Genomic DNA, 25,071 nt, shown 5'->3' on the forward strand with positions numbered 1-25,071 from the left:
TCATCTTCCCATTATTCTTTCCCAGTGCCTCTCCTGATTTTCATCCACAAGACACACACTGACATCCTTTTGTCCCAAAGGCTCTGGTCTTCAGCCCTTTATTTAAAAGTGGATCCTGTCACCTCACAGTTCGCAGTATCTCCTCTTACCTCTTCCAGAACATTCCACTTTCCCACTGTGTCCTGCACGGCTGCTGTCACATCCACGTTTGCTTGTGCCTGTCTCGGGCTCCATCTTGAGGTCACCTTTCCTCAAATGTATACGAACCTCAGAGCCCCTGACAGAAGCCGTGCATGGGCGGCGGGGTGGTAACCGGGTCAGCACGCAGACAGCAGGCCGCGGGGATGCACCTTCCACTCTGTGCATAGGCTGGCTTGACTCCCCGTCTTCACTCTGGGTCGCCCAAACCCTCCTCCATGCCAGGCGTCCCCACGTCTGAGCCTCCCCAATCCCATGTGTCTGCCTGGGACACCGCCCACCTCCCTGTCACCTGATGGCCCGGCCAGAGTGGAACCCCCTCTAGGGACACACGTTGGCCCAAGGCGTTTCTGACCTGGGGGTCAGGCTGGACCGCCATGCATCCCCTCCGCACACCGTGCTCCCTCTCTGAGCACGGGGGCCATGGTCCTGGAGGAGCCCCCTCCACACCTCCCTGACCTTGAGGCCGCGGCCCCCCTCTGGCTCGTGTCCACCCAGCGAGCACGGGATTTGACAAGGTTCAGGCCATGACCATGACACACAGAACACGCATGCCCGCCCGCCCTCGAGAGAAAGGAGGAGGCTGCTCCGGTGGAAAGAGCCGGAAATGGGGCCAGAAGGCAGGAGGCTGGAGCGTGGGCACAGTCCCCACAGGCCACCGAGGCGGGACAGCGGGCAGAGCAGCGTGGCGTGAGCACTGGGCAGCACGTCCTGTGGCCGGACTTACCTTCACCTCCTTCTCGATGTAGTCGCTCAGCAGTCTGTCAGGCTCCACGCGCTCAGGCAGGGACAGAGCCACAGTGTGCAGAGGGCGCCTCTCTGTCACCTTCTCATGGGCTTTCTTATCTCTACTCTTTTCACCTTTTAGGAATACTCGTTTAAACGGCGACACAATCCCGGGCTGCGGGCAGAAACGGCAAGGATTGGAGTTCATTATTCCTGAAGGCTTTGTGTTGCCACCACGGCTAACAAGCTGAAGCCACCAAGCACGGTCCCCACACATAGGGGCCACACTTGTGGGCCTGGAATGCACAGGCCAAGGGCCAGTGCGCACCGGGGTGGGGGCCCGTCCCTCACCCACTCACAGACACGCAGGTGTACAGGGGGGCCATCCCTCATCCATCACAGACACGCAGGTGCACGCAGGCCCGTCCCTTACCCACTCACAGACACCCAGAAGGACAACGGCCCATTGTCCAGGCAAGTGACCTCATGGCTAAGAAGAGAACGGGAAGGGGGCTCCTCAGAAGACAGGAATGTAGTGCCACCCAACCCCCTGACACCAGCAGGTCACTTCACCCCAGGACCCCGAGCAGGTGTCATGGCCTCACAAAGGCTGCAGCACAACAGCCCCATGCCTACCCGCCTCTTTTCGACACGTGCACTCTGCGTTCCCTTCCCTCGTCCAGGGCCTCGCTGACCCCGGGTGCTGACCAGCACGGGGCGACCCACACGCCGATCGGGGTCTCCCCTGGAGCCCAACCCTACAACCAAAGTCAACCCACAGAGCATGAGCAAGGGGGTGCGGCCAACAAGTCAGCCTGACCTGGCAGCCCCAGGAACAGGCCTGAGGTCCCCTCCCTGTGACTCTGCAGGAAAGCCCCTCAACGCCTGGGCACAGATGCTCACACAGTCACACCACAGTCGCCGCACGCCCGCACACAGATACCGAGGCGCACTGTGTCCAGCCAGCCCGAAGGAACGCAAACCAGAGAAAACCCACGCACAGCCTCACTGTGAAGCAGCGTCCCATCAGTCCAAGAGGGCAGCTCGCCAGCCTATGTGGCCTGGCGCCCTAATGCAGCCGAGACCCAAGGCCCAGCCTGGACCCACACTCACGGAAATAGCTGGAGGCCGACACCACAGAACATTCCTCACAAGCTCTTGCTTCTGTGTCCCCTATGCACGGGATAGGGCCGTAGGACAAATCCCACACAAATCCCACCACCATGACCTCTGAAGCTGTGAGGCTCCTCCCCAGCCCGTCAGCCTCGCGGGCAGAGGTGAAGAGGGGCAGGGACCACCCCCCAGCAAAGGCAGGCAAGGCCTCGGTGCCTCTCAGCACACCTGCACCCACCAGCACATTCTGCTACGCGGCCTCATCCCCTCCCTGGAGCACCTCCCCCTTGCCCTGGAGCACTCCCTCCCTGCCCTGGAACACCTCCTCCTACCTCAGGAGCACCTCCCCCTCCCCTGAAGTACCCCCTCCCTGCCCTGGAGCACCTCCCCCCTGCCCTGGAGCACTTCCCCCTCCCCTGGAGCATCTCCTCCTCCCTTGGAGCATCCCCTCCATGCCCTGGAGCACCTCCCCCCTCCCCTGGAGCACCTCCTCCCCTGGAGCACCTCCTTCCTGCCCTGGAACACCCCCTCCCTGCCCTGGAGCACCTCCTCCTACCCTGGAGCACCTCTCCCCCGCCCTGGAGTACTTCCCCCTCCCTGCCCTGGAGCACCTCCCCCCTGCCCTGGAGCACCTCTTCCCCGCCCTAAAGCACCTCCCCCACACCCAGGAGCACCTCCCCCTCCCCTGGAGCACCTACTCCCTGCCCTGTAGCACGTCCTCCCTCCCTGAAGCACCTCCTCTTCCCCTGGAGCACCCCCTCCATGCCCGGGAGCACCTCCCCCACACCCTGGAGCAACTCCTCCTCTCCTGAGCACCTCATCCCCCACCCTGGAGCACCTCCCCCCTGCCCTGGAGCATCTCCTCCTCCCCTGGAGCATCTCCCTCTTGCCCTGGAGCACCCCTCTCCTCCCACTCCCCATGCCCCCTCCATGGAAGGCCTCAGCGCTCTTGCCAGGGGTGAGTGGAATAAGGAAGGAGGCCCACAGGGCTACCATGGAAGCTGGATGATGTCCACGCGGAGCTTCACGTACTTGTCTCTACTCTCATCTGTATTTCGAACCTTCCATCTCACTAAGTGTCTTACGTAAGGACAAGCACAGCTCCTGCCAGTGATTCAGCTGAGACAAGATAGATGCCTGGTGTCACCGGAACACGGCCACCACAGGCACATGACGGACTGAAAAGAGACAGAGCATCTCCAAGGAGCCCACCTGCCCCTGGGGTCTGGGTGGACCCCAGGGGGTTCCAGCCCCACACAGTTTTGGGGAGTGGCTGAGAGTGGGGGTGCTCTGGGTGAAAGCCTGGGGGCATCAGAGCAGGTGGGCACTGTGTGCAACTCCCACAGGGAACGGTGGGAAACAGTCACCCACAATTGGCCCGACACCAACAGTAAACTTCAAGTTGAAAACAACCCTGGAAATTTAGTAGAGCGAACACCGCGTCTCACCAGCCCCACTCCAGGCGGGCCACACTGGACTGTGGCCACCACCCTGGCCCGCACCCTCGTCATCAGGGCCCTTCCTGATCACTGGCTTCTGAACACAGAGCACCTCCCAGGCCCTGTGACAGGTGTGCACTGCCCCAGGGCTGCGGAAAAACTGAGGCAGCACACAAAAACCTCAACCTTCTTGAAACCTACAATCTGCACAGATGCTGACGTCTGTCCCCATACCACCTCCACTTGGCAGCCCCGCAGAGCTCACACTCCTGGATCACAACCAGCTGCGGCACCTGGGAGCAACGGGAACTGACCTCTGAGAGGAGAGGTTTGCCAAGGTCAGCTTCTCGCCACGAAGCCCAGGCCAGATTACCAGGCGCACTGATCACACGTGACCCGCAGTGTTACTTTCAGGTTGAGACACAGCTCATAGAGTTAGTCTGCGCACACGGTCTGTGCTGCGAGGGACCCGGGCCTCCCCCTGCAGGCCGCTCTCAGGGCAGGCCCTCTGCGGGCCTATAAACAGCACCTGTCTGGCCCCTGCAGGCAGAGGAAACCAGGACAGCCACCTCCTACTGCCCAGGGGCCACCGTCCCCCTACTGAGCCCCACACCATCAGCCTCTGCTGCACGGGACCCCGCACAGGACCTCAGCGCTTGGGAGAGCAGGATACTAGCTGGTGAACACTCAGTGCCTGTGCTGACCGGCCAACAGGCAGGCCCCATGGGTAGATGACACAATTCTTACATCGAGAAGGCGCAGTCAGGCAGGGGAGTCAGCCCAGAGCAGGTGAACAGGCATTAAATCCACAATAAAAAATGATGCCTGCTGTGTATCTCTGACAGAACCAGGGGACAGTGGTCTCTACTGGGAACCTACATTAATCTTAAGGCAACATAATCGTAAGGCAACACATACCACCTGGCCGCGTGTGCACAACTCGGAGCTCAGTGTGCTCTGCACAAAGTCCCCAGCAGCCCCAGAAGGGAGGGGACGCGCTGAGCACGGGGGCGCCTCCGTGCAGGTGCAGGCATTCTCAAGGACGTACTGTATTTAATCCTTTACCTAATGATACAGAACCCACCCCAAGTGCAAGGCCATGGCATCCTTAAGTTCAGCACTGAGCAAATGTGTAATGAGTACCTCGTTCGTGCCCGGCACTGGGGCAGCTGTGCACGGTGGTAGGGGCCATGCGGGGCTGTGGTCGACACTGGAGGAGGCACTGGAGCCAGAGTGGGAGTCAGGTAGAAGGCCCCGAGGCTACGCTTCTGTCCAGCTGGGCACGACAGCGGCTCCTGCCCGATAGACTCACATCTGCCCCAGGCACACGCGGCTAAGTGGAAACCCCCTGCGGTGAGCGTCCAGACACACACACATAGCGCCTTCGTCTCACACCTGTGCTGCAACACTGCTCATCTTTTTTTTTTTTTTAAGATTTTATTTTTCAGCCTCAATGTGGGGCTCAAACTAACGACCCCGACAGCAAGAGCCGCTCACCCTTCCAACTGAGCCAGCTGGGAACCCCAACAGATAAGCTTTCTAAATCATCTTCAGTACTAAGTTCCTGCCAATAGGACACAGCCCATGCCCTCGGGCCTCCCGCAGGCCTGGGTCCCCATGGCTGCAGACATGCAGGCCACCCACGGGCGTCACCCACAAGATCCTGGCCACACATGTACATGTGCTTTCTCTTCATCCTTTCCCTGATTCGCTTTCCAGCTCAGATCCTGGGTCCCAGCCGACCACCGTCCCCTGCACACGGGACACCTGAGGCCTCCTGCCTCTTGAGTTATGACGACGGCATCACTCACCATCCGCTACCAGCCACCACTTCTCAGACCCGGAAGCCACAAGAACCCTCCTCCCCTCTTCCCAAAGCAGGAGTGGGGGGGCCCGGGGCGGCCCAGGCCCACGCCATCATCCTCGCTGGCTCCAGCCCCACAGGGCCGACACCTACCTCGTTCTCCATGGGACACGGGCCGGCCAGCAGGTGTGTCCGAACAGGGACTTCGGGGAGGAACTTTAGGGAGGGACTTGGGAAGAGCACTGGTTCCTCCCTGCACTGGCCGTTTGCTCCTCCCTCCTCTGCTCACTCCTGATCGTGATGAAAACACGCTCGGATGGCAGCCCTCCCCCCGAAAGACACGTATGAGAAACAGGAAGATGGAGACCACAGCTTCCTTCTGCAAACCCACTGAAGCCGTTCAGCTCTGTCAACAGCATGAGAGGTGGGCAGCACGTCTAAGTGCCCGCAAAGCCCGAGAACAGCCGCGGGCACGGACAGACGGGAGCGGAGCCACACCCTCACTGCCTCAGCGTATCCAGCAGGGCACACGGGCAGCCTCCCCACGCTTCCAGCCGGGGCCACGGCTCGACCAAACCGCATGACTGCAATCCTGCACCAGCGCAAACAAGAGTGAGTGAGCAAACCCAGAGCCCACGGGGCTCCCCCCTCCACCGCTGGGGGGTGCCTCCTGGCCCTCAGCCTCCCCCCCCCCCAGGCTCCTGAGCTGGGGCCCCCACTGTGACCCTGAAGAGCATGTCTCTGAGCAAGTTCCCGTCAACGTCTTCGGGGTCAAAGCCGCTCATGTGGAAAAGCGGAAGCTTGTGAGCTGCCGGTGAAGGCCCTTGCACAGAACATTCCAGAACAGCCTGCCAACAGGGAAGGCTAGCAACTAAGCGTCTGGTGAGAGCGAGCACGTATGCTCATTGGTCAACAGTCAAACTCAACAATTACAACAGGTTTGTTATTAGCATGAACCCAATCCACGTGCTGACTTTCAACAGCCTTTTGCCCATGAAAGTGGCCAATGCCTGTGATTCCATTTAGACTGTGGCAAAGTTCAGTACTTCCCGATTCTGAGAAGACCAAAGCTCCAAGGTGATCACTCTGTGCCTCAGTTACCACCCGTGCACCCCAGATGGAGAAGGTGCCATAGCACAGGAAGGCTGCCGTATCAGACTGGCTGGAAGAAGACCTGGTCCTGGCTGGAAGGAGACCCGGTCCTGGCTGGACTGTCCCTTTATCTCCTTAGGAACTTGCGGCCGCATGCTGCCTGACCTCGGATTTCTCCTTCTTCCTCAAAGCCGCCCCCGTGAAGCAGGACCTCATGGCCCTGGTCCCCACCTGGCCGATGAGAGCAGATGCGGGCTGGCCCCCCGACCCAGGCACAACTCCAGGAAGCCCTGGGAAGTGCCTACCTGCCAGGTGGCCTGCTCCCACACATACCACGGTTGCCTGCTGGATGAGAAAGAAACAGGCCAGTGAACACCTAGCAGACGCTGCAGAGACAAGAACGGACACATGCCCCTTGCAGGTGTCTGGGGAGGGCGTGGATGGAACCAGCCCACTAGTAGACCATCTGGCCAATGTGCCCATGGCGCTAACGCTGAACCCCAATTAAACAACACACACCAGCCCCCAAAACAATTCCATTCTCAGTAGGGCTGTGACACAAAAACACTGTACTCAACGATCATCGTACTTTGAACTTCATCCGTGAAGATGTTGTGGGAATCCGTTCCCTCTCCGTGTCCCTGATTTTCCCTCTTGGGCCACAAAACCGAACATACGCACTACCAGTCCCTTTTTACGGGAAGTTTGCTTGCCCTGTTCTAGAACACAAAGCAAAACATGAAAAACAAGACAAGAAAGAAACACTACAGGCCATGGACACCAGACCCACAGCCTGTAGGTGATCCAGGAGGGGACAAGGGCGAGCATAGGGTCAAGGGCGGGTATGGCGACCCAGGAGGGGTCGGGAGGGGCATGACAACCCAGGAGGGTCAAGGGGGGGCAGACTGGAAGGGACTCAAATCCTGAAGACAGTGCTAAGACACTGGCTCTACAGACTTGGAAAAGACCTTGTACGAAGGCCGACTGGGACAGATGGACCCCAGACACGCAGACCCAGCGTCATAAAACTGCAGGGCTCCAACAGGGGACTTAAAGCATTCTGACAAGAAAACGTGGAAGGGCTTCCCGTTCTGGAAGGAGCTCAGAAGCATCCCTGTCAAGCTCTGCGGAGCAATTATTTTGAACCTAAAAGTTCATATGAGGTCAAACTGTCCATCAAGTTCAGGCAGAGCAAGGTCAAGTTCATATGTGCAGTGCTGGGGAATGTTTATACCCCAAAAACTCTTGGGGAGAGGAGGGGAGGGGGGTGAGGAAAGGAGGGGATGAGGAGAGAAGGGGAAGAGAGGGGGAAGGGAGGGGAAGGGGAAAGGAGGAGGAGGAGGGGAAGGGAAAGGAGGACGGGAGGGGAAAGGAGGAGGGGAGGGGGATGAGGAGAGGAGGGGATGAGGAGAGGAGAGGAAGGGATGAGGAGAGGAGAGGAGGGGATGAGGAGAGGAGAGGAGGGGATGAGGAGAGGAGAGGAGGGGATGAGGAGAGGAGAGGAGGGGAAGGGAGGGGAGGGGAAGGGGGGAGGAGGAGGAGGAGGAGGACATGTGAGAGGAGGAAGGTGGACACCAATGTCTGACCAGGTCCTAGCACTTTGGGGCTCGTCACAGCGACCACAGAGCACCTGGCGTACCCCCCCCTCCCCGCCCCCATGACAAAAGCTGAGCACAAAGCTAAAGGAAACAGGCTGCTCCGGAGTTTGCTCCGGTCATCCTCCCTTCTCTCTGGTCACAGCAGCCACAGCAAATCTGATCCTTTATCATCACCCAACGTAACTGAGGACAATCCATGGCCATCGCCTTGTGGATGCTCATGTAGCCCACCCTCTGGCCAGTGGCAGGGGACAGCTTGGGGGAGACCCTGGGGACAGCTCAGGGGACAGCTTGGGGGATGGCTCAGGGGAGAGCTTAGGGGAGAGCTCAGGGGACAGCTTGGGGGGAGAGATCAGGGGAGAGCTTGGGGGACAGCTCAGGGGACAGCTCGGGGGACAGCTCAGGGGAGAGCTTGGGGGACAGCTCGGGGGATGGCTTGGGGGAGAGCTCGGGGGAGAGCTCAGGGGACAGCTCAGGGGAGAGCTCAGGGGACAGCTCAGGGGAGCAGCTTGGGGGACAGCTCAGGGGAGAGCTCGGAGGATGGCTCAGGGACAGCTTGGTGGAGAGCTCAGGAGACAGCTCGGGGACAGCTTGGAGGACAGCTCGGAGCACAGTTCAGGGACAGCTCAGACCGGGGAGGAGCCACCAGGAGCACTACTGCCCCTGCAGGAAAGCACTGAGGTGTTTGCTGGCACTCGTTCTGGGGACTTGGTGACAGAGCGAGGAGATGAGCTTTCTGCATTTAAAGACCTTAGGAGTTCAGAGTGACAGTTCCAAATCCATCTGGGATGACAGGGTCACGGATCAGCTTCCTGGGCAGGCTGTGCCCCAGCCTCCATGACGAGAGTCCACACGTAACGATGCAAATGCAAGCACACTGCCACTTTATCCTCAAACACACACAGCAGGTGCAAAATGATACCAGGGTTATTACCAATAAGACGATCATAGAAAACAACTTGTTTAGGGCTTTTTTTGTAGGTCTCGTCCTTGGTGCAGAACCCACTGGGGGCATGCGTCAAATGTCCACGGTTTAATTACTTCAAATAACTCTTCCCTGAGGGGTTATCCTTTTTGTTGGTTTACACCCATTTTTTTAAGTTTATTTATTTATTTTGAGAGAAGGTGGGGGCAGAAAGACAGGGAGGGGCAGAGACAGACAGAGAGAGACAGAGAGAGAGACATCCCAAGCAGGCTCTGCACTGCCAGCCCAGAGCACACAGGGCTCCATCCCACGAACCGTGAGACCACAACCTGAGCCAAAACCAAGAGTCGGACGCTTAACCGACTGAGCCACCCAGGTGCCCCTACATCATTTTTGATACACGTTTTGCTTTTCGTTTCCAAGTGACATTTTAAGAAGCTTCTATTCAATTTGTAATATTACAGAACATTGGATGGTTGCGGTCATGAGGCTTATGCTAAGCGGTCCCACTCTCCTTGCCTCCAGGTGACCACTTACAAACTATCAGAGTGAGTACACCCACACGCATGTCCTGGGGCCCACTCACAGGGCTCTCCAGTTATGCCACCCCGACAGCCAGCGTGTGGGCGCAGCGCGGTTTGGGGAACGCGCACCTACACATGGCGTGTGGCCATGATGCACGGCTCAGGGCACAAACTGCTCCCCACTGCTGCCAGCAGGTCCCTGGGTGGTCCTCGGAAGTGGGATGCTGGTTCAGTCAATGCCACGGCGCCCTGTCAGCTGGGGGGTTTCTGCGGACCTGGGGGGGAGGGACTGATGGCCAGAGGTGCTCTCGGTTTGTATTTCTGTTCTAAGGAGTCTGAGCTGTGTCTTCACACATCAAAACCCTTTTGCGTTTCTCTTTCCATGAGCTGTCTGTTCCCACGTCTTGCCTGTTTCTCCTCTCAGCCCCGGGCCTCTGCTCTGCCTTCCATGTGTTATTTACGAGATGTTCACCTTCCCTGTTAGAAGTTGCAGGTCTTGTTCTCTCCACCTGTTTGTCTTTTTACTCTGCTTATGTGTATGTTACGGCTCAACTAGTTTGTTTCTCACTTCAGTCTCTGTCCATCTGCTGTTCGTCAGCACAGAGTACGAAGGACGCATGCGTTTTACCCTTCTGTGTGCGGCCCCGCGCCTGCGGCAACTCCTCGAGGGAGAGTGAAGTTGAGTCATTGGGCTCCAGAGAAGAGACGGGTGGCATCTTCGCGGGGTCCCAGGGGGACCAACACAATCACGGGGCCACCATCCCGTCCAATCACGAGACAGGTCCTGTTTCCACCAGCGCTGGTCTGTTTCAGGAGTCTGTCTCGCGGACAATTTTGGCCAGGTCTGCTCTCAGCCCAGAGCACCCATGGGCGGGGCCCTCTCTATTACAGGCCAGCGGGCTGAGCAGAGCCAGCGACACAGGCTCCCCACCGCCCACAAGTGCCCGTGCTGACGTGAGCACTGGTGCTGGGGTGCTTGGCAGACACGGCTCAGGGCATCGATGCCGCCACGCGGTAAGGCCGTCACCCCTAGAGGGGCCAAGACACACGACGGAGCCCAAGTTGGGCAGAAGCCATGGTGCATGGAGCCCCCAAACAGCAGGGCTGTTGCCCCCACGCCACCCGGCTAAGTAACTGGGCCTGAACGTGCCGCCACCACTGCTGGCCCCTCGTGCGCCCTCTGAGGAGGAGACAAGGAGCAGCCCGTCGCCATCTGACCTCTCCATGGGCTGCATGACGCCCCCACGTGCCAAGTGACGGTGGGCCTCATTCTGGGGGGAGTCCTGGTTGATTGATGGCCTCCAGAGAGCACCACCTGCAAGGGTACCAGGCGTTTCCGCACTTCTGCCTAAAGGGCAGGTCGTGACAAAGGCGAAGGCAATGGCCTGGCTTCCCCAGGTCACCCCGAGCCACCTGGACAGGACCACGGACAGCCCCACACAGGCAGGCCCCACGGCCACCAACAGCAGAGGGGACACCCAACATCGCACAGCCTCTCGGGACACACAGGAGGCTTCGTCCACGTGTGGGTTTTCCACAGCTTCCTCCCAGTGTGGCTGGAGGCAAGCAGCTCCCCGCCGCCCACCAGGGACCAGTCCCCCCGTTTCCGCCCCCCTCGTTCCCTCCCTATACGTGGCCCTCATGACCTCTTGTCTCTGCCCCTGATGATGCCAAGTTCAGGGTCACTTGGAGGCGAGGGTGTCACTGTCCCCTGCCTGGTCCCCCTCTTTCTCTCGCCCGGCGTCAACCTTGGCTCACCCTCCCTTCTCGTTCTGCCTCAGGCAGCGAGTCCCCAAAGGACCAGAGCACCTTCCAGAAGCTGCTGCACATCAGCGCCACTGCCCAGCTGGAGCACCCTGAGTACACGGGCCCCCTCCTGCCGGCCTCAGACTGAGCGCCCGGGCTCTTGGCCTGTGATGGGAAGGCCACACTCCTGCAGAAGGAACTGCGAGACACCCTGCGGGGGCTGCTGGGGAGCCCCAGCAGGGGCAGCTTCGTGGTGGCCACGCAGTACGTCTGGGTTCTGGGTGAGGCCCTCCCCGCAATCCCCTGTTGGTGGGCACGGGGCTCGTTCTGTCCAGGACAAGGGACCAATAAGGGGCGCCACTCATTCCATGGCCAAACCCCAACAACGGATGAAGCAAAACAGGGGGTCAGACAACCATGTCCCACAGCTGAAGGCAGGCACTGGGGACACGAGGCAGGCCAGGTGTCCAGGACCTCCCTGCAAAAGTCAAATCATGCCCCTTCCAAAATGCTGTGGCACTGAGGAGATAAACACGAGTTTCTTATAATGTGTAGGATCCAGACACTCAGGAGGAGCTCTGGAAATGAGGGTTCCCAAGCAGGATGCTCCAGGAGATCCGTGGCTGTCGCATGGTGTCTTCTCTGCATGCCCCAGGTGATAAAACACCGCTGACAGGGTGTGCCGCAACCGGGTTTTCTCCCTCTGGTAATTACAGCAAAACTTCAGCTATAGGAGCAAATTTACAAGAACACTTCACACAGACGCAGAAGGGTCACCCCAGAAATAGGGTCCGCGGATGTCTCTTTGTAACAGGCATTAAAACACAACAGAATCTTCAAGGGATGCCTGCAACCAGTTACCCTGATGCCTCCACCTTCTTCCAGGACAAGTAACTCCTCACAGGTGAGCTCCACCTCCTGCTTGTCTCTACACAGGCCAGATGTAGCTACAGAAATCTGTGCTGGTCACCAAGGAGCAGCCCAGCAGGGGCAGGCAGGGTGGGCCCTACTTGTCCAGCAACAAGAGGACCACGTGACAAGGTGAAGATAGCAAGGAGATGGAAGAAGGGCCCTTCAGAGAATCCACTCATTTTGCAAAGTGCACATCCTGACCCACCGCCCTGTGCTCCTTCTAACAGCACTCACTCTCTCTATTTCATGGCACTAAAAGCTCCCCCAGCAGATGGTGAAGGAGTTCTGGGAAGGCAGTGACAGTTCCCCAGAAAGCCCTGCACTCAGTGGGCACTAAACCAGTGTTTGCAATGAATGAAACCAAGGAAATACAACCGTGCACAAACACAGAAAAGAACGCACATGTAAGAAAGCCACCTGAAAAGCTCTAATGGTTGTTTCTAGAAGATGGGATTTTTTTCCATTTATTTCTTAAATATATTTTGCTACTTTTTCTCAGCTGTGCATTTTTCAGTAAGAAAAAATGTAAGTTCATTTTGGAAAATAAATCCCCAAATTATTAGCAAATACCATTTCCACCTATTGGCTTGACAAGCATTCAACAGTCTGATAACCAGAATCAAAACCTGTACTGCTGTAGGGAACAACTTACAGGTACCTACTAAAATTACAAATGTACGTAAGCCTTCCTGACAATTCCATTTTGGGGAACTAATCCATGCAGACAGTACACACGTGTGAAAGGTTAGTAGACAGCCAATCTCTGCATTTTCTTTTGGAGCAAAATGACAACGTAAAATTCTATAAATAGGCTACTGTTGAATTATGAATCCTATTAATCCAAGGGAAAATGCCACCGAGCCCCAAAGAGGAGTAACAAATGCATAATGAAAGCTCTCCAAAAATACGCTGTCAAGAAAAATAATCCACAAGAGGTTACTAGTCCCCTCGTAGAAGTAACAACACCCCCACAGCAGTGAACACATCCACTGACCAGATCTTGGTTTCTAGAAACCACCTCCACTGAGAACAACCAGGCCCCTGGACAAATGTCTGGTTCTGGGCTGGGGCAGGAAAGCTGCAGATTAGCCCAGAACATCTTGTAGCAAATGTAAGTGAGAGCTCATAGAATACTGGGGACTGGTCAAAAGCCACCAGCCATGCAACAATGTGAACACACTTAACATGACCAGACTGGCGGGGCACGTGGATGGCACGGGCGGTTAAGTGTCTGCCTTCAGCTCAGATCATGATCTCACGGTTCTTGGGTTTGAGCCCTGTGTCAGGCTCTGAGCTGTCAGTACAGAGTCTGTTTGGGATTCTCTGTCTCATCTCTCTCTGCCCCCCCTGCTCATGCTCTCTCTATCTCTCAAAAATAAATAAAGATTTAAAAAAATGGTTAAGGGGCACCTGGGTGGCTCAGTCAGTTGAGTGTCCGACTTCAGCTCGGGTCATGATCTAATGAACGGTGGGTTCGAGTCCCGTGTCAGGCTCTGTGCTGACAGCTCGGAGCCTGGAGCCTGCTTCAGATTCTGTGTCTCCCTCTCTCCGTCCCTCTCCTGCTCTCACATTGTGTCTCTCTCAAAATTAAATAAAGATTTTAAAAAAATTTAACAATAAGTAAATAAATAAAGTTAAAATGGTAAAAGGTAGGTGATGGGTTTTTTACCACAATTAAAACTAAAATGACACCAGGGGCACACGGGCGGCTCAGTCAGTTTAGTGTCTGGACTCTTGATTTCAGTTCAGGTCATGATCTCATGGTGTGTGGGCTCGAGCCCTGCATCAGACTCTGCACTGACAATGCGGAGTTCCTTTGGATTCTCTCTCTCTCTCTCTCCCTCTCTCTCTCTGTCCCTCATACTCTCTCTCGCTCTCAAATCCACAAACTTTGATAAATAAATAGAGACCAGAGCCAGCCTAAAGTGGCTCCCTTTGGCTGAGTTTGGGACAATTTGAACTTAAAAGTAAATAATGATAATAAAAGATTATAGCCTTGTGAGTAAAATAAGAACAGACTTTAAAATGCAGAAACCTGGGAAGTGATGGGTCAGTGTCACCAGAGAGCAAATCAGCGTCAGTTAGCAAGTGTGGATGAGGTCTGAGAACCAGGCAGCAATACTGGACTGATGCTAATTTTCCTGATCACAACAGTCTGACTGACGTTGGAGGGTCCTTGCACCTGGGAAACACACAATGAAGGCAACAGGGTCATGGGGCATCACGTCGGCAATCAACTCTTAAACGATTTAGAAATGTTAACAGCCGGGGAGTTTGGGGGGGAAGGTATACAGGGACTCTGTGTGCTAGTTATGCAATTTCACGCACAATTAAAATTATTTCAATATAAAAAAGCAAAAATCAATTGTTTTGTTTTTAATTTTTTTAACATTTATTTATTTTTGAGCGACAAAGAGAGACAGAGCATGAATGGGGAGGGGCAGAGAGAGAAGGAGACACAGAATCCAAAGCAGGCTCCAGGCTCCGAGCTGTCAGCGCAGAGCCCAACGCGGGGCCTGATCCCACAAATCGCGACACCATGACCAGAGCCAAAATCAAGAGTTGGATGCTCAACCGACTGAGCCACCCAGGCACCCTGAAAAAATCAATTGTTTAAAGCAAAAATGATAATGCTGGCTTTACAACACGTACAGGAATAAATCAGGAGCTAGACTGCTGACAGTCTCCCGCAGCAGGACAAGAAAGAACATGGCAGGGCGCCTGGGGGCTTGGTCGGTCAAGCATCTGCCGCTTGATCTCAGCTCAGGTCTCAACCTCAGGGTCATAAGTTCAAGTCCTGTGTTGGGCTTCACGCCAGGCAAGAAGCCCACTTAAAAAAGGGAGGGGGGGGAGCATGGCAGTGATTTGTGGCTGTCTGTGCACCCTACAGCCCCCACAGCAGGCCAAACTAGAGTGGTTAGCAATACAACAGAACCCTAAAAATACTCGATCCCAAAAAAGACTAGAAGGGAGGATCAAAGCACAGAAGAGAAACAGGAAATGAACAGTAAAATGGCTATCAATAATTACATTACCTGTGAAGGCAAAATTAAATTTTTTTTTAATGTTTTTTATTTATTTTTGAGACAGAGAGAGACAGAGCATGAACGGGGGAGGGGCAGAGAGAGAGGGAGACACAGAACTGGAAGCAGGCTCCAGGCTCTGAGCCATCAGCCCAGAGCCTGACGCGGGGCTTGAACTCACGGACCGCGAGATCGTGACCTGAGCCGAAGTCGGACGCTTAACCGACTGAGCCACCCAGGCGCCCCGTGAAGGCAAAATTAAAAGGCACAAGTTGTTAGACTAGATTAGAAAGGCGTAACAACCACACAAGCAGTACGTGGATTGTAAGAGATGCAGTTTAGATACAAAGCTATAGACACGCTGGGAGACATAGTATGCCCATGTGCAGTCGAAGGAAGCTGGTGTGGTTCAACGGCACAGAACATGAAAAGTTTATGACAGTGCTTTCCAACTGCACATTGTGACTAGCCATTAGGAGACCACCATTTGTTGAGTTTTGGTATAGTATCAATAACAAGCCGGGGGCTCAGTCAGTTATGTGTCTGACTCTTGATTTCAGCTCAGGTCATGATCTCACAGTTCATGAGTTTGAGCCCCACCTGGGGCTCTGGGCTGACAGCTCAGAGCCTGCTTGGAATTCTCTCTCTCCCTCTCTCTGCCCCTCTCCCACTTGCTGTCTCTCAAAAATAAGTAAACATATTTATTTAAAAAAAAAAAAAAAAGAAAGAAAGAAAGAAAAACCACCACTGGGGCACCTGGCTGGCTCACTCAGTAGAGCATGTGACTCTTGATCCTAGGAGCTGGAGTTCAAGCCCAACCCTGGGTGTGGAGCCCTTTAAAAAACTAATAAAGCAATAATTTTTTTAAAAAGAATCAAAAAAATTAAAAAAAAAAAGAATCCACCATTATCTGAAAACGTATTAAAATATTTCTTCCTTTTCCAGCTACATATCCGTGTGAGGCCAGATTTTCTTCATACTTTTCAACCAAAACCACATATAGCAACAGACTGAATGCAGAAGCAGATATGAGAATCTAGCACCCTTCTATTTACCTAGACAATAAAGAGATTTTCAGAAACGCAAAAAAAAAAACAAAAAAAAACCAAGCTGGTGTGCCTATATTAACATCAGGCAAAGTAGATTTCGAAACAAGAAATAATACCAGAAATAAAGATGATTGTTTCACAATGAAAAAGAGTCATTTCAATGACACAATGATCCTGAATGTGTACATCCTTTAGAAAAAAGATTGAAGCCAAAATGAACGGAACTACAGAAAACAAACCCAGGATGATCTCCCGAGATCTGAGCGCCCAGTCTCGCAGTAGCTGCCACAATTAGGTGACAAAGATACTGGGGAGCCGTGGGGCGGTGTCTCAAAGTTAAAACGTGGTTACCATATACTTGGCAATGCCAGCATTTGGTATTTGCCCAAAAGAAACGACAAGATACATCCACGCACTGACTTGCTCACAAACGTTCTGAGCTCCTCCTAAGAGCCCGAAGCTGGAACGGACCCGAAGGGCCAGCGGCAGACGAACGCATCAACATGCTGTGCTCTCTGCGCACAACAGAGCGCCACTCGACACGACGGATGAGTCTCAGAGCCGTGATGCTGGGTAACGGGGTCCAAGCACACAAGAACGTGTACTGCGTGAACCCACGTGTGAGGTTTGAGAACAGAAAGTAACCCCGCAGAACTCTTCCAGAGTGGACACGATTGGCACGACACCCGCCCCAGGGATGGCACGAGGGACCTTTCTGAGTGAGGGAAACGGCCTACATCTTGGCAGGGGTTTGGGCTGTATGTATGCACAACTGTCAAAATTTAGTTGACAACACACACTTCGCTCTATATCGGTTGCACAGAGAACTGCAAAAAAAACCTGTAAACAGCACTGAACTCTAGCTAATGATGTGCACGTTGCCATACTCAGATCGAAGCGAATGATGTCTCAAGTGCATCAGGAGGACAAAGTGAGTTGATGGGGGTCCAGACAGAAGCAGAGGAGTAGGTACGGGACAAGACAAGCACAGCAAACATTCACGGTAGAATCTAGGGAGTGGGCGGACAGGTATTTACTGTAAAATCTTTCAACTTCAGTGTATTCAAAAACATTCATAATAAAATACTGGGGGGCGGACTGTACACTCTCCCTCCACAGAGGGGGCTGAAGATTCAGTGCTGGGGGAAAGGAGCCTCGTAACGGGGCCGGAAATGGGTCCGACATCAGGGCACACAAGGGCAGGTCGGCTCCGGCCACTGCTCCCCCGCCAAACATGAACTGGTTAGAGCCATGTATGGTGACGTGTCTACTGGCACTTAGACCTGGGACGTTTCATGACATGTGACACACAGGATGACAGACCTGACACACAGGCATGAAATCAGTGAACTGTGTCCCCACCAGGTCTACAGCGAGGGATTCTGAACCACGCCTGAGCGCAGGGAGGTTGTAACAATACCCAGGAGGCATAGTGGATTTGGGGAAAGACACCGCGTGCAACTCTAACCATAGGACGGACCGTAAAGACTCAAAGACAGAAGTCTCCTTCTCAGAGTCACATGGGACAGCAGGTCGAGCAGTCCACCACGCACGAGTGCATGGCGCCACACCCGCCCACACCAGCCGCTCTTTGAGAAGTCCACTGTTCTTCCCGCCTCCCGAGTTACAGGACACCCAGCACCCTAAGCCTCAGACAAAAGCCCCAGTTCCGACTGCCTGCTGCACCTGGCGAAGGGATGGTTTCACTGCTCGGATCCAATGCCCACAATCAGGTGCCCCAGTTCTTGGCAGCGTGGCCAGAAACTGCTACTTTTACAGTGCCAAGAGGAAACAGTGTAACATTTCTGGCACTGGCTGAGGCAGGAGGGGGGGATTTCCTTTTTATTTGTCCACTGACAAATCCAAAGCGGAGCTCCCTGCGGAACCATTAAAACCAAGCTGCCGTTCCTGGGCTGAGAGATGGGGAAGGGCAGAGACATGTACCTGTGCAGACCACGGGGCAGGACGGACACCCTCAGCCCGCCCCCCGCTGCAGACCCCCAGGCACCGAGCCTGTCATGGGCTACACATCCCGAGTGTGCGACGCATCATCCTGCCACTGAGTGGCTCATCCGTGTCTGAGGGGTCAGTGGGGACAATCAGAACCCCTGGGCTACATTGAGACCACTCCCCCCAACAGAGTTCGAGCACAGACTCTGGCCACATCACCCTGATGTCTCGAATGGCCTTGACAAAGCACCAGACCAGGTGGCTCAGACAACACAGTTATTCTTTCCCAATCCTGCTCGTCCCAGATCCAGGCGCAGCCGGGCTGGTCCCTCCCGAGGCCTCTCCAGGGGTGCAGATGGCCGTGTCATCTCCGTATCCTCACGTGGTTGTCCCTCCGTGCATGTCTGTGTCCCAGCTGTCTTTCTATAGGGACACCAGTCACATTGGAGTAGAACCCACATTCGTGACCTTGTTTTACCTCCATCACCTCCTCAAAGACCCGTCTGCACCTACACACCAGCTCTGGGGTGCCGGGGGTCCAGGCTTCCCCATGAGGACTGGGGGGCCCTGGTCCAGCCCATCACAGCTGGGAACATGCTGGATGAGAAGACCGATGATGTTTGCACTCAGGGCACAGGAACTCTAGTACAAGATTGTCTCCATCCCTGCACCTGACGTCTTCATAACAACAGGGGTCTTGCGCACTCTCATCAAAGCTTTCTCCAACTTCACTCTCATCTGCCCTCTGAGCCGCATCTCCAGCTCAGTGGCCACAGAGCTCATGTGTCCCCCAGCGTCCAGTCCAGCACACGGTCAGTGCCAACAAACAGTTCTTAAAGGCGTACGAAAACCTCCGGGGTCTTCTGCTGCAGCTGGGGCCCAAATCCCCCCACCCCACTGGGCCCAGGCTGTCCCTGCACCTCCCCCGCTGCTGAGCGTCATGAACTGGCGCCCACATGAGACAGGCTGCTGCCCACCGTGTCTCTCCCGACGCAGTGGCGCTGGCCCCCTCCTTCTCCAATGACGTGTGAGAGGTGATGGCCCCAACAAGTGCAGTGTCCTTAGCCCTTCTCCTCACTGCACGTGGCAGGTCAAAGGCACTGGGATGAACAAACTGGAAGATGCCGTGTGTTAAACCTACAGTCTGACTCCCACCACAGAGCCGGGCTGCCGACAGAAATGAAGAAACATGAGACCAGCGGTCACCGCGGCGACCAAGCGCACTGGGACAAAAGGCACTCGTCCCTGACCTCACGGGCAGAGGGCTGACGGCATTCTCACCTCAGAGCCGCGCCCATCACGGTACGGTTGCTGAAAGAGATGTTTTCCTCCACACGACATTCCTCCCGAATGATGCTCAGAGCAGTAACAGCCAAGCCCTGCAAGGTTCTGGCGCCTTCGGACTCTAAAGCACAGTGGCCAGTGGATCACGGAATCTGACTGAAGGTGGCAGGGATTCCACGTTCCTCATGTTGGAAATTAATAAATACAGGATACTATCTCAGGGCACCTGGGTAGCTCGGTGGGTTGAGGGCTGGACTCTTGACCCTCAGCTCAGGTCCTGATCTCATGGTCGGTCGTGAGTTCAAGCCCCGCGACAGGCTCCGCGCTGGGCGTGGAGCCTGTGTAACGCTCTCCGATTCAGAGAGGAATGAGCCTCACAGTTGCTGGTCTCCCTGGACTCACCTACTGGCCGCCTGACCTACAGTCTCTGCCAGGCACGTCGTGCACTGCTCTTCCTGCCTCCATGCTCGGGGCACCACATGGTCACCCAAGAATCACCGTTGAAAACCACCCGAGAGGAAAGATGAAACAAGGGATTCACCCCAAGTGCCTTTGGCTAATTCACCTCAGCAGTTCCGGCTGCGACAAAGCGTGACTGGCAGTTTTTTAATGGGAGGGAGGGGAAAACAGAATAAAAAAATCAGAGTGTATTGCTTATATTAAACACCATTTCTTTAAAGTTTCATTTCAGGTATACAAATATTTGCACGCACACACACACACGCCCGTGGAGAAGGCTCTCTGACGGCTGGAGAGACGAACATATAAAGGCATTGGTCCAGGGGCACGTGGGCAGCTCAGTCAGTTAAGTGTCCGACTCTTGATTTCAGCTCAGGTCACGATCTCACAGTTCACGAGTTCGAGCCCTGCGTCGGGCTCTGTGCTGACAGCTCAGAGCCTGGAGCCTGTTTCAGATTCTCTCTCTCTCTCTCTCTCTCTCTCAAAAAAGTAAACATAAAAAAAATTTTTTTTAATAAAAAAAAAAAAAAAAAGGACAGGGCTGTACCTGGGGCCACTCTGTATGAAACCCACTCTGTTCTATTTATTCTCTGGCAGCTCACAGATTCCCATCCCGAGGAAATAAATAGGCCACGTTAGAACAAGCCTGAATAACTGCTTGACTGGGGTCTGAAGACCTGAAAAAGCCTATCAATCCATGTTTTTAAAGGTTAAATCTGGGGGTGCCTGGCTGGCTTGGCCAGTAGAGCATGCAACTCATGATCTCAGGGTCATGAGTTCAAGCCCCACGATGGACCTAAGGGTTACCTTAAAAACCTTTAAATAAAAATTAAAAATAAAGGTCAAATCTGCATTTTTTGAGGGAGCTAACTTGAAGATAGAATTTATGTTAAATTTTTTAAACATTTACTTTTAAGAAAGAGACAGAACACGAGCAGAGGAGGGCAGAGAGAAAAGGAGACACAGAATCCAAAGCAGGCTCCAGGCTTTGAGCTGTCAGCACAGAGCCCGATGCAGGGCTCAAACTCACAAACCGTGTGATCATGATCTGAGCCAAAGTTGGATGCTTAGCTGACAGAGCCACCCAGGCACCCCTGAAGAGAGAATTTACATGCCCAAATTGTACTTTCATAAAATGATGAGGTCATTACTTCTGCTATTTTAGCTATTGAGTTCTGTGTATCAGGTTTTAATTTAATGTTTATTTACTTTTAAGAGAGAAAGAGAGACAGAGTGCGAGTGGGGGAGGGACAGAGAGGGAGACACAGAATTCAAAGCAGGCTCCAGGCTCCGAGCTGTCAGCACAGAGCCCTATGCAGGGCTTGAACTCACAAACCGTGAGATCAGGACCTGAGCTGAAGTCAGACTCTTAACCGGCTGAGCCACCCAGGTGCCCCCCTTTGTGTATCAGTTTTAAAATAGATTAATCTGGTTAGTTTACCCCAACGAGAACAACATAAGCACCAAATTTCGTGAGTTGGAAGTGACCTCACACTGAATGGAGGAGCAGAGCAGTTATGCCTGGCAGACAGCAACAGAGAAAGTGTGCTAAGTGGTGGCCTGGATGGGAACTCGTGTCCCAGAGCCGGCTGGGACCGGCACCACGCCCCCCCCCCCCCCCCCCCCCGCCGCCCCCGTGGGAAAAAGAGGTAGGGCAGTGGTAGGATACAGAGAAACACTGAAGCCTGACTTGGACAACTATGTAACAAGAGATTATCTTCTCTAACAGAGACAATGAAATTCATCTTTAACCTTCTCTCTAGCCTGAATCTCAACACCGCCCCAACTCCAAAACTCTTGAGTTTTGCTGGCTTGTCACTTCTATTTCAAAAGCTCAGGAATGCCTCACTGATTTCCCGTCTCTCTCAACACTGCTGAATATTGTTTCTACCAAACCTGCTAGAAGGAAGGCTCTAGAAAGAATTCAGCCTACCCTATGCTTCCCCATCATAGACAGGTTAGCATCCATTCAAAGGGAGTGACTCTCCTTAGCCAGCACCATCTGGCCTGGGTGTGAAATATACCTGGAGGCCAAGACTGGTGCTGTGCTGGGACACAGCTCCTCTGGCAGCCATGCACTGGGGACAGGCCGTGTCCTGGGCGTCCCGGCCCACCTGCTGCCTGCCTGCAGCACAGCAGAATGGAGTGCACTGACTCTTCTGGAGCTTTCCCCCCAGGTGGGCAGCCTCACTCTGCAGTCTGGCGCTTGCAGGCTGAATCACTTTCTTGGGCTGTTTTCCAGACTTAACCATCTCTGTAGGCAACTGCAAAACTAGAAGCGAGAGCGCTCACAACACAACAACCCGGAAAGAAAGTGAGGACAAGCTGGGCACGACCCCCTGAAGACCCCCGCTACTGGACCTCAAATACAGCCTTTTTAAAACGGGGCGCCTTGTAAAGCACGGTGCTGCGGAGGGGTCATGGAAGGTCATGGCCGGGGCCAGCTCCCGCTGCGAAGCTCGGAGGACCCACCAAGGTCTGTGTTAAGCTCGCGCACGAAGTGCACACTACCGAAACTCTGCAGAAGACAAATCCTTTAGCACTAAGACCCATTTTCCAGCTTACCCCGCTGAGCGTACCAACGACTCCAGCCTATAATTAAAGCCACACTTTTAAAACTGCAGGAACTAAGTACGGCGCCTCCTGAACTATGTCCGAGACACAACTGCCAAATGTAGCGTCACTGAAATCGTTCGGCTACACTCGGGCAGAGCAAACCTCGGCCGGCGAGCGGCTGCCCTGCAGGGTGCAGCCTCTGCTCCCACCCGGGTCCGCTGAGCAGCCCTTGTTGGGGCTGGCCGAACCCCCCATTGTCCCCAGGGCTGCGGCCCCGGAAAACTTTGGGACCGGCTCCGCGGCAGCCCCCGGTCGCTGACCCGCGGGGATGGCCATGTGCAGAGCCCGGTTTGGGGGCGAGGGGGGGGTGCACTGGCCGGAAGGGGAGGAAAGGCGTGGCCCCTTCCTCCCCCGCCGCGCCGGCCGGGCCCAGGACCACCTAACCGCATTGTCCGGGGGCGCGCCGCCCACCCCCGGCCGCGCGCACCGACCCCCGCGGCCCTGTCCCGGGCCCGGCCGCGCGCGCTCCAGCTCCCGCCTGCCCGCCCGCCGACCGCGCTCCCCCCGACCTCTCCACGCCCGACCTCCAACCAGACCTCCCGAACCCCGCGCCGGCCGGCCGAAGCGCGACCCCGGGGGACCTTCCCGGTCCACCCCCGGCGCCGGCCCTTCCGCCCGGCCCCGGGGTCCAGCTCGCCCCACGCCCGGCCCCCGGGGGGCGCGCGCCCGCGCACGCTCACCTTTTTGCCCTTCTTGCCCTCCTCGTCCATGTCGCCGCGAGCGGCCCCCGCGGCCCGGCCCGCCCCGGGAGCCCCGCGCCGCCCGTGGCCGCTACATGCTCGCCCGGCCCCGCGGCCGCCGCCGCCGCCGCTCCTGCGCCTCCCGCCCGCGCGGCCGCAGTTTCCGGCCGCGGCCGCCAGGGGACGTCCGCACCCCGCACCCCGCACCCCGCACTTCCGGGCCGAGGCGCGGCCCCGCCCCGCGCCCCGCCCCGCCCCCACCCCTCGGGGCGGCCGGGGACGCTCCCGGTGCGCCCCGCCCCTTCGCGGCCGCGGGAGCGCGTCTGCCGCGCCCCTCTCCCGCCCCATTGCCCTTCGGCGGGGTGAGAGCGCGCCTGCCCCGCCCCCAGCCCGACCCCCAGCCCGGGCCCCGCCCCTCAGGGCCGCAGTAGTGGTTCCAACTTTTCAATTCTGCCGCCATCTTTAGGGCAGCCAATTTCCCGGCCTGCTTCGCGCTCGGGAAAGCCGCGCTCCGGCCCAATGGAAACAGGGGGCGGGGGCGGGGAAAGGGGAGGGGCTAGTGATAAGAGCAGGGCGTGGCTGGGCACGCCATAAGAGCAGGTCGGGCCTGCGAGAAGGGGCGGGCTACCAGGAGGAGGGCGGGCCGGTAGAAAGGTAAAGGCCAGGTATGGAGAAGAGGCTGGCCTGGTGGGAGGAGCGGGGCTGTCGGGAAGGTGCGTAGCCGGTAGGAAAGTCGGGACGAGAAGGCAAAGGGGGTGGAGCTAGCAGGACGGGGAGGGCGTGGACTGTGAGATGAAGGCGGGACAGGCGGGGATAGGAGAGGCTAGCTGGAAGGGGCGTGGCCTGCAGGAAGGTGAGAGCGGGGCCTGTAGGGAAGGGACGAGGCAAGAAAGTGGAGAGGGGGGAATGGGAAGGAGGCGGGGCTGGCACGAAGAGAAGGGTGGGGCCTATGAGATGGCGGCGAGGCCGGAGGGGTGGTGTGGGGCTAGCGGGAAGGGTGGGCGTGGCTGGCAGGAAGGCGGGGGCGGGCCATGTGAGTTGAGTGCGAGCCGCCGGGTGGGGCGGGACTAGCGGGGAGGGAGGGCGTGGCTGGCAGGAAGGGGCGAGGCCGGCCGGAAGGTGAGGACAGGAAGGGGAAGGGGGCAGGGCTGGTAGGATACCCAGGACTGGGCCTGCCGGGTGGGTGGGCGGGGCCAACAGGAATAGGAAGGCGTGGCTGGCGGGAAGGGAGATTGGGGGCTGGGGGCGGGAAGGGAGATTGGGGGCTGGGGGCGGGGCCACCGGAAGGCTTGGGCGGGGCCAGCGGGGCGAAGCCGCTTCCTTTATCTTTCTCAATCTGCGCCTAAATTTCGTCTGCCTCGGAGCGCCTGGGTGGCTCAGTCGGTTAAGCGCCGACTTCAGCTCAGGTCACGATCTTGCGGTCTGTGAGTTCGAGCCCCGCATCGGGCTCTGGGCTGATGGCTCAGAGCCTGGAGCCTGCTTCCGGTTCTGTGTCTCCCTCTCTCTCTGCCCCTCCCCGTTCATGCTCTGTCTCTCTCTGTCTCAAAAATAAATAAACGTTAAATTTCGTCTGCCTCATCCGTGCCCTTTTCCGCGACTTCCTCTGCTGCAGTGCCTGTGTTGCTCAGACAAGCCCTCAGGAAGGTGGGGATGCAGTAACTAGCAACGCCTGGGTCCTATCAGAACAGTCACCGTAACAGTCAATGACCTTAACGGTCACCAGGGTAACTGCCGCCTTTTACAGACGAGTCTGGAGAGTCTGGTGGTTTGCCCGCCACACTGCAAGTGGGAGCCAGCAGCAGGAGGACACTATTTTGCCACTAAGCCAAGCTGCTAGCAAGAGCCTTGCAGCACAGGGGTTCCTGGGTGGCTCTATCGGTAAAGCGCCCAGCTTAGGCTCAGGTCATGATCTCACAGCTCGTGGGTGGCTCGT

At 56.2% G+C, this 25,071-nt stretch overlaps 1 protein-coding gene across 5 annotated transcripts in view; it reads right to left on the bottom strand.

The window, feature by feature from the left end:
• The window catches only part of CCM2 (CCM2 scaffold protein), a 42,463-nt gene extending 19,087 nt beyond the window's left edge, over positions 1-23,376 (bottom strand). For 2 of the 5 annotated variants that reach the window (XM_058725643.1, XM_058725641.1), the window contains exons 1-2: positions 23,139-23,376; positions 926-1,099 (exon numbers count right to left, since the gene is read on the bottom strand). In XM_058725643.1, the coding sequence (XP_058581626.1) occupies positions 926-1,099; positions 23,139-23,168 (204 nt within the window). In that variant the 5' untranslated portion in view covers positions 23,169-23,376. Of the gene's footprint in view, positions 1-149; positions 905-925; positions 1,100-5,433; positions 5,592-23,138 lie in introns of those variants that run through there. The other 3 variants (XM_058725642.1, XM_058725644.1, XM_058725646.1) reach the window with 3 other exon arrangements.
• Positions 23,377-25,071: the final 1,695 nt, after the last annotated feature.

This window comes from Neofelis nebulosa, chromosome 4, assembly GCF_028018385.1.
Source record: "Neofelis nebulosa isolate mNeoNeb1 chromosome 4, mNeoNeb1.pri, whole genome shotgun sequence".
Classification (NCBI taxonomy): domain Eukaryota; kingdom Metazoa; phylum Chordata; class Mammalia; order Carnivora; family Felidae; genus Neofelis; species Neofelis nebulosa.